At 42.7% G+C, this 12,227-nt stretch overlaps 1 protein-coding gene across 2 annotated transcripts in view; it reads right to left on the reverse strand.

Annotated features, from left to right (window-relative positions):
- The window catches only part of PEBP4 (phosphatidylethanolamine binding protein 4), a 266,550-nt gene that overhangs the window by 29,917 nt on the left and 224,406 nt on the right, over nucleotides 1–12,227 (reverse strand). For both annotated transcript variants that reach the window (XM_077919540.1, XM_028708311.2), the window contains exons 5-6: nucleotides 8,640–8,685; nucleotides 3,106–3,222 (exon numbers count right to left, since the gene is read on the reverse strand). In XM_077919540.1, coding sequence (XP_077775666.1) covers nucleotides 3,106–3,222; nucleotides 8,640–8,685 — 163 coding nt within the window. The remainder of the gene's footprint in view (nucleotides 1–3,105; nucleotides 3,223–8,639; nucleotides 8,686–12,227) is intronic.

The following is a 12,227-nucleotide window of genomic DNA, read 5'->3' on the forward strand; positions in this document are numbered from 1 at the left end:
TGGCTACTATTACTTACCCTGTCAATGGCTGGATAATTAGTGCAAAAAAACACACCAAAAAACCCCGAACCAAAACAACAACGCCGCAGACATTCTGTGCTTCTCAGGTAAAGTGTTTCACAATGGGTGCTTCTGCTTCCATTATAGGAGGGTTGGGGAAACTGATGGCTTGGCTCTGCCCTGCTAAGCCTCTTGCACTGGCCCACCAGCCTTCTTGGCAGCAAGCCAAATAGGCCTGCAAAAGCACCTTTTTCAGCTACCACCACTTCAAGCACTACCTGAAGGGAAGAGGGGACAGAGCAATCCAAGCCTTGTTAACAACGCTCTGCCTCCATCCCTCTTCAGATATCACTTGAAGCAGCAAGTTCACGAAGCCTTCCATCACCTTCCCACCTTAAAGCAGCAGTTCCCAGGGGCTTCCCTCACTTTTCCTGTTGGGAAGACTAAAAGATGAGAGGAGCCACTGCCTCAAGGTGTACTGCATGCCTTGAAGCAGTGGTTCTCAAAGGAGCAGCTCCTTCTTTGCCCTGGGCTCACTTGTGTCAGCTGAGTGGAAAGAGGAATCCAAGAGGGGAGTTTAAACACCCACTTTTGATTATCGCTCTCGTCTCCCCCCTCACTGATCAGCAAAAAGTTGAGGATTGTGCAGGTTACAGTTGTGTTTGCTGTGTGTAGGGATGGGCACAGCTGTCAAATTTTGTTTCTCATTTTCCCACTCTTGTTCAGCTCTCTACATTTTCAACCAGTTTGCATTAGAAAACAAAAGCTCTCACAACAATTTATGAGTGTTTTAGTGTTAATTTCTCCTAATGTACATAATTTTGTATGCAATTTCCCCTAATTTTTGAATGCTATGTCACTAACAACCCACCTCACCAGGTGGCTGTGAGGGTAAATGGGGAGGGAAGAACCATGTGTACCACCTTGAGCTCTTTGGGGAGAAAGGCGGTACATAAATGTAAGAAATAAAATGAATAAATAAATGCAATTTAATGCATGTTTTACCCTAGTACATGCATTTTTGTACACATTGCTTGGGTAGAGAACTGCAGTGCAAAATTCAGAGAAATGCAAATTTTGAAGACAGCTGTGATTTGACTTGCATATTGTTTTAGAAAGTGTGAATTAGTTAGGTTCACCTTTCAATGTGAACTGAACTAAATCTCTCCCCACCCCTAGCATGCATCCATTTGTAATAGTGACCACATCCACTCCAGCCACTTGCACTTTTGTCTTGGCCTTCTGTGATGAAGGTCAGCAGAGGTGCTATTGATAAGCATTGTTTAAAGACTGTGCAACCCCAGAGGGCTGGCCAAGAGGAAATGCGGCAAAGGAGGTCCCCTGCCCCTGGCATTACAGCTCCATCCTTGAGGAAAGACCTGCTCTTTCAACACTAGAGTTGCTTCCTGTTGCTTTTCCCAGGTTCATACGTCCCCCCACTGGAGATCATAGTCATGTTCATTTCAAAAGTACATCATTCTCTGCAATTTATTTCCAAGTATTTCTCACTCTAAGAAGAGCTTTGGAGGAGGAGAAAAAGGGCAGCCTTGCCCTCTGCTGCGCTGTTCTATCAACTGGCTTGAAAGCAAGATAATTATTATCACGATGATTCTTTTTGAAAAGTAGCCAGTTTTTCCCTCCTCGGCCATTTCCAGTTCTAACTGGGATAGATCTATAGTCAAAATGTTGCAACAGTTCTTGTAGTGATGAGATCAGTCTGTGACATTTATGATTACACATTAATAGGTAGGTAGGTAGGTAGGTAGATACAGATACAGCCTTTTTCCACGGAGCTCAAGCTGACATAGAAGATTCTTGCCCCATGTCCGTGCTATCTTTGATGCAGCTAAACCGGGCAACACAGATTAACCCATGGTCACTCCTCTAAGCAATTCGATTTACAAGGTACTCTTACTCTTAACATTCAACCAAAATCTATCCTCCTCTAACTTAAGACCATTTGATCTGGTCTCTCCCCCCGCCCCAAGGGAGTAACTAATGATATGCCTATGGGAAGCCCTCAGTAAGGACCTGAGTGCAAGTCATCTTCCACTCTCAAATCCCAGAAACTGGTATTGAGGGATTTGCCTTCTTCTATGTGACAGTCCTTTTATAGGGTAGGAAGGGATGCAGGTGGTGCTGTGCTCTAAACACTGAGCCTCTTGGGCTTGCCCATCAGAAGGTCAGCGGTTCGAATCCCCACAACCGGGTGAGCTCCCGTTGCTTGGTCCCAGCTCCTGCCTGCCTAGCAGTTCAAAAGCACGTCAAAGTGCAAGTAGATAAATAGGCAGGAAGGTAAACAACGTTTCCATGTGCTCTGGCTTCTGTCACAGTGCGCCAGAAGTGGTTTAGTCATGCTGGCCACATGTTTGTGGACAAACACCGGCTCCCTCGGCCTGAAAGCGAGATGAGTGCCGCAACCCCATAGTCGCCTTTGACTGGACTTAACTGTCCAGGGGTCCTTTACTTTTTACCCATAGGGTAACGCCATTCCATATGACATAGGAATCAGGACTTTTCTGTGAGAGCACCTACTCTTCAGAACTTCATCCCATTACATAGCAGACAAGTGCTGTCTTAATTATCATTTCAATGCCTGTTGAAAACTTTCCTTTTTCAACAAACCTTTTAAGTGCAGATTCTTAATGCAGTCTATATCTGTATCGGATTTGAAATTACACACACAGAGAGAGAATCATTGATGTTTTTATTTCTAATCACTTTGGGATGTTTCATGGGAAGCTATTTATAAAAGAAATTAAAAATAGATAGATGATAGATAGAGTATCTCATGGTCATTCCTACCTCGTCAATTCAAAGAATTAAGACTGGTGATAACAACAGGAAAAGCTGGTTCCCATGCGGTCATGAAATGCATCCTTTACATAGTACACAACCATGCCCGCTGCTAGGGTATTTTTGATTAGCTCTACAAACATTCTAAAGTACCTCCACATATTCGCAATTACATTTTATCATGCTGAAAACAGAGACAGAGATACAAACTGGAGAAAATTAATACACTGATGCATTATTTTTGCAATGTACTAAAAGAACAAATGTGGGCCTTTTCTGCTTATGGAATAAAGTGACATAATCCCTTACCTAAAGATGCACTTTTCTCTGGGTTCAGGTATATAGTTTCGTCACCTGGCTGTTCATAGAGGAGGAACTGGTAGCGGTGGTAACCACTGTTGGGTGGTGGTGTGGGTCTTCGGTAGTCTATGAGGTATAAAACAATGATGTTCGAAGGATGCATTGTATTCATTCTCTTAACAACAGAAACCCACCCCTTGACAATCCAAGATATGGCCTATTTGTAATAGGAATCAGCCAAAGCTTTTTTCTTGCCCTTTTAAATCATCCTATTTATTTACTTATTCCAGGAGCTATATACCCAGTCTCCTCCCATCTGCAAATTCCCTTGATTTCTTGGTCAAGTTCACCTGTTATTCAGCTAGGGATACTGGAGAATTCTGTTGAAAATGTAAAAGGAAATGGAAATTGCTGCTTTTCATGTGTTACTCTGTGGTTAGAAATGGACGTTAGTCAAGTGAACAAGATCAACATTCACTCACATTGCTGTTGTTTGAAGTCTGTAAAAGATATGTACTTAATTACTTTTTAAACATTGTTTTGACTTTCCTTTACATTGAAATGAATCTAAGTTGTGTGTTAAATAATTATTTAAGTTATATAACTCATGTTAAATAGTGGACAATGAGCCAAATAATGTAGATTGAAGAAACCGAACTGCAGCTAAACAGGGACAGCACTGATTGTGAAGCACACAGGTTGGAGTGGAAATTGCTGGCTTCCCACATTCCTATACCAAGATTGATGTGTGAGTACATCCTTCTTTCTTCCCTTTCCCTCCCAGGCATGTGTCTGTATTTTTAACTCTATATTGCTCCATATCAATTTGTTTGTGTTGCAATGTTGCACCAGACTTTAGGACTAGATTATTTTATTTTATCCAGCTAAAGCTCTGATTCCTATTCAGAGAGGCCCTATTTAGCCATCATTACAACCCTGTTATGGTTTTTAAATGGGCAGTTCTGATTCAGAGAGCAGATGGGGATTTGTGGTGTAAACCTCACATCTCCCTGAAGAGCACCTGGTGTGTATAGGTGCGCTCTGAGCACCTTTCCCACCCTTCCCGCTTCCCTCCTCTCCTCTGGTGCCTGGCTCCTTGCCATGTGCTCACAAGCGTGCTCTTGCCTTTTTCCCTTTAGAAAAACTTCCCTTTAACCTTACCTACTTTTCCCAGCGACTCGAGCTCAGATCAGTTCCTCTCTCCAAACCCTACCTCTCTTTACCTCCCTTAACCTGTCTCCCAAAGGATGACATCCAAGCCTTAAAGCTTTCCCTAAAGGGATCATTTAGACTCATTCCAGTCACTGTCTGCTTCTCAGTACTCCATGCACACAATCTATCATGTTGTTCAACATTCTGCAGCCCCTCCCCTAAGCAGCTATTTCTCCCTCAGGTTTTTCTTTAGGCGCTTTCTGTCACATTCTACCCCCCCCCCCATGTTGGACTGCTAGAGTGCACTCTGTGTGGGTCTGCCTTTAAATATAGTTTTGGAAACTGGGTTGCAACCACCTGATTAGTGGTTGGTGCCAGGCAGGCAGAACATAACACACCTATATTATACCGGTTGCACTGGTTACTCGTGTGTTTCCAAGCCCAACTGAAAATATTGGTGGTAATCTTGAAAGCCTTAAATGGGATATTTGGGATGGGATATTTAAAGGATCACCTCTGCTCATACCCTACAATCTGCTTCAGAGGTCCAGTTTAAGTGCCCACCTGGGTGAACAATCAGAAGAGGGCTTCTTGGTGGTCTCAGGAGGGCAGAAAGACTGTTTGGCTTCCATACGTTTGAGTCTAGTGCAGGCATAGGCAAACTCAGCCCTCCAGATGTTTTTGGCCTACAACTCCCATGATCACTAGCTAACAAGACCAGTGGTCAGGGATGGTGGGAATTGTAGTCTCAAAACATCTGGAGGGCCGAGTTTGCCTATGCCTGGTCTAGTGCATGGGTTGTACTATATCAGCAGGTGGAAGCTACACTTGATTCCTGGAGAGCTCAGATTTAAATGGAGCCAGGATATCACTTGCTGTCAACCTTCAGTGCCTCCCTAGTGAGTTGACAACTCCCCACTCCCCCCGTGTCATGAAAAAGAGCCTAATACCAAGCAGAGCTATTATGTATGCAGATGCTACCTGTTTAAAACCCCAATCTTAGCTTGAAGGGCATTTCAGATTGGATTCAGGAAAAGAAGATGTGATGTGAAGGGACCAGAGAGGCTAAAATTCTTCCAGAGTGTATAATGATTTTTTTTTGTGGGGTGGGGGTGGGAATCTTCCTTGAACAGCATCTCAGATGGTTGAACACATTTATTGAAAACATATTTAATTCACAGCTGATGCTCTTTCTCCATTTTTTTCTTCTTTGGGCAACAAGACTCCTGCTTGGGCCCAATCCTGAAAATCCTCCAGCTGGTGGAAGATGCTGCAAGGTCAAGCTATTTGTGCCATGTGCTTATATTGTTGATGCAGAGAAGTCTATGAAAGAAAAATCTAGGTAATCAACATTCTATCTAATGTAAGGTTTTCACTTGTATTAAGTGCAAACCATTGTTAGCATTGCATATACGAATGCTCAAATAAATGGCGGTTCACATTTTTCAAATGTTCTGCATGATTTGCTGCTGCTATTAACAGGGATTAGAGCTGAGAGTGTACAGGCTGTCACTGCTGGCATAGAGTAAATAATATGAGCAGATATGTTACCCATGGTTTTCTCACTACAGAGTATTTGAATTTACAAAAACCATCTCTGAGATGATGAAATGGGAGGGTACAACTACCAGCCCAAGATACATCTCTGATGGAAAGGTTTATCCACACTACTTTTTACCACCTCTTCATTTTGTTGTACTAGATAGAGAAGAGATCAATATCTGCTGTCCAGCCTGAGTGTACAAGGATCCCTTAGCTTTGCTGTTCAGCTGAGATCTCCTCAGGGAGTGCCCTGAGACTGCAATGGGTAGGGCAGGGAGAATTCTGCAGACCTATACATGTCTACTCTGAAGTAAGTTTCATTGAGTTCAATGTGACTAACTTCCAGGTAAATGTGTGCAGGAGAATAGCAGCCTAAGGGCATATCTGCATCATGATGCACAGCACATCCCAACCTCATCCCCCTTTCTAATGATTCTCCTGCAAACAATCATATATTGAGTCACTGGAGCCTTCAGCTTGCTTATTGGTGTCTTTTTTTGGTCAATTTCTCTTGCAATCAGAAGTAGAGAAGTTCAATTGACAGTTTTATTTTATTATTTTTTTAAAAAGCATTTGAAGAAGATGTGTGCTGCAGTGTTTTGGGGGGAGGTAGTGCATAGTCCTACAAACAACTTTTTTATTTTAAGGAAAGTGTCTAAGCATTAGTGGTGGCACTGCTGCACTGGAAGGAGGTAACGTTGTTAATACTGTATTTGCCACTTCTGTTTCTTTGGTGCTTGAATGGGGTGGGATCAACAGGTAAAGATAAATGATTAATTAATGACTTACTGTATAGAGCACCATCAGTACGTATGACATCTTACAGAGTTACGCAGGCAAAACAGATTCCAAAGGACCAAATAGTCTAAGATATATATAGCTATGCACACACACACACACACACTGGGGAAAACAGCAAAGAGAAAAACAAGACTAGGAAGGTATGCAGATATAAATGCTGTTGTATGTACTTAAAGCACATTAGCTGCAGCTGGAAATAAGGATTAAGGGGATAAGCCTCAGACCATATGGAATAGGAGGTTAGAGGAAGGATTTAAAGGCAAAGAGAACAATCACTTTGAGGAGGAATACAAAATACCCTGGGTGAGGAGCTGTGTGTATGGTAGGCACATGACACTTTCTAGAGGGGCAGCCACATTAATCTCAGACTCCATGTGGTCCTCACAGTCGCAGTGGAAGGGCTTGCAGGGTGTGTATGTGCACACAGAGCGGTGAGTGATGGTGGTAGTCTTCCATAATAAAATGTTTCTGGGAAATGTTTAAATTCTGGGGCAAAGTGGTTCCCATCTTGGAGAAAGTCATTTGTATCCACCTGTAATTATCCATATCACTTTACTCAAAGCTCTGTTGTTTTAAACCACCATTTGCCTCTCAGTTCCTTCTGTCCTTGCTCTATTCAAACTTCTGCCTTTGTTTTAAACCAGGGGTCAGCAAGGTTTACCTTGCCTGGGCTGGTTCACTCCAGTGGAGATCCCTCTGTGGCCCGGATTGCATGTGTGTGCTTGAGCATGTGCGCCCGAAATTTCTGGTGTCTGCGTAGACATGATTTTTGACATCTGCGCATGTGTGATTTTCAGCACCACGGAAGCGAGTTCCCGTGCCGCGCTGCGCCAGTTTAGCGCAGCGCACGGGGACTCGTCAAGCAGGTGGCTTGGTTCGGGGGCGGCTTGTGGGCTGGTTAAACAACCCCCGTGGGCTGCTTGTGGCCCATGGGCCTTAGGTTGCCGACCCCTGTTTTAAACCACCACTGTTCCCCTTTCAGTGTTCCACACTTCTCGTTTCCATGCCATGGCTGCTGCTATTGGGCAGCCTGTCTTCATGCAAATCCAGGATTGCAATGTGGCATTACAACACCTCCAATAGGGGCTGTGCCATGGCATTCTTACATTGTTATTATAAAGAATGAAACAGTTTACCATGATAATGTATTCTGTATGTGCTTACTTTGATGCTTACTTTTGCTTTATGATATTCGTACAGTGGTACTTGGTTAATGAACTTAATCCGTTCCAGAAGTCTGTTCTTAAACCAAAACCATTCTTAAACCGAGGTGCGCTTTCCCTAATGAGGCCTCCTGCCGCCGGTGCCCTTCCACTGTTTGGATTCCATTTTTAGACCGAGGTGAAGTTCTCAAACCGGGACACTATTTCCGGTTTTGTGGAGTTTGTAAACCGAATTGTTCTTAAATCGGACTGTTCTTAAACCCAGGTACCACTGTATTAGCATAAGTGTATGTATACTTATGCCTGATTGGCCAAAGTGCAACCAACTATTTTAATAAAATATTATTTTAAAAGTGTCTTATGCTGCAGATTGGAAAAAGGACAGGTGCCAGGTCTAAGATCATTAACTAGTCTAGGGAAAGAAGTGGAATCCAGAGAGGTGCTGTGGGTTTTGTGTCTTGTGTTGTCTGGAATTTTTTTTAAGGATTCTGAACAAAAGACAAGGTAGTGAAATGCTTCCTTCTGTGGGTTTCCATTGGATTCTTTTCATTCGTGAATCAGGATCCTTATGTTCCTTGGATTTATTAATCTGCTTTCAGGGAGCTCTCTTCTTTCTAGTCAGCAAGAGCACTAAAGAAATACATTTTTTAAACCACCCGACTGCTTCTTAAGGGATTAGAGACCTGGTGGCTGTGTCACAATATCCAAAGCCCTAGGGATTCATTTTCCTGTACTGAGAAGGGCTGTGGCCTTATTTGACTTAAAAGCAACCAAGATCACATACATGAATGGGAATCCATAACGCCTACACAAAAATAGAACCCAGAGTCTGCTTTCCATTCAATGCCAAGACCTATTGGTAGGAGGTGTCCAGTTTCTGTTTACCTGTTAATACACGGCCTTTTGGATTCCCTTTCTTCAGGTCAGCACCCTGAAATGAGAGGAATAATTTTGCAGCTCAGTGTTGTGCCTCACCAAGAAACAAAGCATTGAGCCTTTATGTTTCATTATTCTGCATAGTCCTTGTTTAGTCAAACATAACAAAGCAGGTACAGGAGCTGGCAAAGATGGAGTGCTGTACACCAGCCAGAAGCCAAAATAACTCATCCAAAGCCAGCGAATTGATCTCTAGGCTAGAGGTCCTCATCCCCTGACACATGCTGAAAGCAAAAACAATAAAATGGACAGTCCTACTGCTTGCAGGCCACTTCCTCCCAGGGATGCCAACTTGAATTAAATACTGGTGTGTGTGTGTGTGTGTGTGTGTGTGTGTGTGTGTGTGTGTGTGTTAGCCCTGCCCCATATGCATGCACACCATTTTAATGGCAATGGTATTTTACTGGGGTGTGTGTGAAGGGAGCCGAACCCCTAGGAGTTGGTGCCTATGCTTCCTCCCAAGGTTCCCATTGCTTCCACCTCATTGGTCAGTTCTTCCCTGTAAATGAGGTTTCATGGTTGCCATCCTTAACCTGTTATATCTCTGTTATATCTCTCCACTCCTAGCCATGAGGGGTTGCAGAACTAGGGAACAGCAGTCTGACTACTTTCAACTGGAAATTTTAGCTGTGGCAAATAACCGCTACAACCTTTGATGAAAAGCCTTTCATACCAGGAGAATAAATGTTATTTTTAGCTGCTTTATACAAAACAGAGGATATAATAATTCACTACAAAGTCTTGTCTGGTTGTTGCAACAGAAGTTTCTTCAAGTTTACTTAGCATTCTTTAACTTTGTTTCCCCCTCAAAAAAATCCACTTGACACATTTTTTGTGTGTCTAATCTAAGCAGAAATGATGGGGAGGGCAAATGTACTGGTGGGAGCTGTAGTTTGCTTGCTAATTTATATTTAAAGTGTCATAGCCTTGTATATGGCAGCCCAACACATTGTAGAGTTCCCCTGAATCACAGGCTGTGCTGTCACTGTGCCACAGAGGAACTGACAGACTGATCGCACTGGACCTGTTATCTGGGCAACAGGTTACTAAGAGGGCTACAAAAGCTTGCTTTTAAAGCCCTGACGCCATTGTGTGCACAGGTATTCAGGCAGTAGCTAATTAATATCTTTGCAATGGCAAAAAGGTCACTGCAGTTTTAGAAAGCACATCAGCTGGCACACAGACAGCAGGTACAGTATGAGCAAAATGCCTGCAAACCTTACAAGGCCCACTTCCATATTTCTATATGTTCATCAACAAAGTTCTAGCAAATTCAGTGGGGAATTTCATATGTGATGCTAAAATGTGTATTTGATCTCTCATGTTTCTGTGTGTCACATATGAACGCTGTTAATGTGAGAGAAAATTCAAGATGTGTCAAATGTACAGTGTAGTCAAAGTAGACTTTATGTAGACCCTGGAGAACTACAGCCCATCAGTGTAGACTGTAGGCAATACTGAGCTAGACAGAGCAATGGTCTGATCCATTATAAGGCAGCTTACAACTACAATGAACGCCTGGTTTTGGAGGAGGGTACGGGTTCTGTGAGACTCCAATGACAGCGTGTCATTCAACTGCTGCTCAGGCTTGGCCTGTTCCATACTATCTGGTTCCTGCTCCTCCTCTCCCATTATTTCCCAACTTCCTCCTCCTCCTCCTCCTCCTCCTCCTCCCCCTTCTTCGGTATGCCCAGGGGCAAACCAGTCCTATAGATCTATACTATCTGCCCCTTCCTCCTCTCTGGAAGGCTCCTGGGAAGGCTATCTCCACCACTCCTCTTTGTCTGTCCAGTCCCTGACACTTCCCCTATCCCTGAAGAGCCTTCACCTTCAGAGAAGGCATCTGGGAATAAATCTTGTCAGTGTTCCAGCTCAGCTGACTACATCTCCATCTCCAAGGCGGTGGCGGCGACAGCACCAATATGAGCAAACCATGCCTGCCCAGCCTCTATGGAGGAGGAGGACCCACTTGCTTGCCCAGTCCTGATGTAACCTGTGTGAATATCTATGCCTGTCCTACTCTATGCCTGGCATGTATAGGGCACATGACAAATGGTGAACCAGGGTCTTAGCTAAGCCTGGACATATATCACAGTGCTTAGTTGTGCTTTAGCTGTTTGTAACCTGCAGACCCATGTTGGAATGCTGTACTGATTTAATCAATAGAGCTTTTAAATTTTCCTGTTGTGGCAATGGTTCAAGTTCTGAGTTTGAGGAACTCGGAAGCAGAATAACAAGATGCAAGAAATCATTATCTATGGGGATATTGATTGCAAAAATGTGAAAACTGCGTACAAAGGTGTGTTTTTGGGGAGAAATCTGTACTAAAATGCTGATGAATTTTAATGAGGGTTATTTTCAAATCACAAATTGGTATAGAAATGTAGAGAACTGGATTTAATATTTTTTTAAAATGAGAAATTTAGAGAACCAAAGTATTATTGGTCTGTTTCCAGTGTTTTGGTTCCCTCACAAAGTACTTGCTCCATTTTTTCAGTCCTAAAGTAGTACTGATTGTGGTACAGACCTAGATGTTCTGACAGGCAAAGCCATAAGCTTCTGATACTATTTCAAGTGATAACATGTACTGTACTACAATGAAGTATAATGCAAATAGACACATTTCTAAAATCTCCTGATTGGGCTATAGGGTAATCTAAAAAATAATATTTTTAAAAAATAAAGCAGCAGCTGTTTAACAATAATTTAACTGCTGTTGAATAATTAGGTAGCAAGTAAGTACAGAAATAGGTTAAGGAAGCTAACAGTAATGAGACATAAGGAGCAAGGTAGTAATACAGTAAGGAATAAGGCAGTAATACAAAGCAGTGCTTGCATGCATTGTGTGCCAAATGTTTCTGTGTAATTTCCTGCCACATCTGTTGCTACTGTACTCTTATTTCCCCCTCCCACTCAATTCTGCTTTGCAACATCCCATGTTAATCCAGTCATACCCACACACCTCTGAACCACTAATACATTTCAGGTCTGACCTGCTCCAAGAACAGCAGTTCTTAGCATTTGAAGATGCATATTGATTACCGTTTCAAATAACTGAGAATGTTGGGTTCCAAAAAAAAAAAAAAAAAAAAAAAATGGAATTAAGCCCCCCCCCCTCATGAACTGGGCATTTATTGTGGAATAGCAACACTTTGTTCACTCAATTTTTACTGGGAATCTGCACAACACCATGAACAAGACATCCTCCTCTTATACTGCATTTCCCTGTTCAGCTTCACTTTTTCCTCACAGTTCAGACTGTGTAAAATTCAGTGTAATAGTAACACACGTAGAGATGGCATATTGTGCTCTATGATGGCTAGTAATAACTTTTCAACGTCTACAAGATGACTCTATAGCCCCTGTATAGATGACTCTAGCCTCTCTGTGATTTGGTTCTCCTTTCTGGGAATCAATTCTATCACATCTTGTAGAAGTTGAGACATATTTGCCAGGTCAATTCAAATACTATGTTATGGCCTGCAGGTGGAGGTTAAGAATTTAAGTAAAGCCCTGCTGGATCAGGCCAAAGTCATA

This window comes from Podarcis muralis, chromosome 15 (assembly GCF_964188315.1).
Source record: "Podarcis muralis chromosome 15, rPodMur119.hap1.1, whole genome shotgun sequence".
NCBI lineage: Eukaryota > Metazoa > Chordata > Lepidosauria > Squamata > Lacertidae > Podarcis > Podarcis muralis.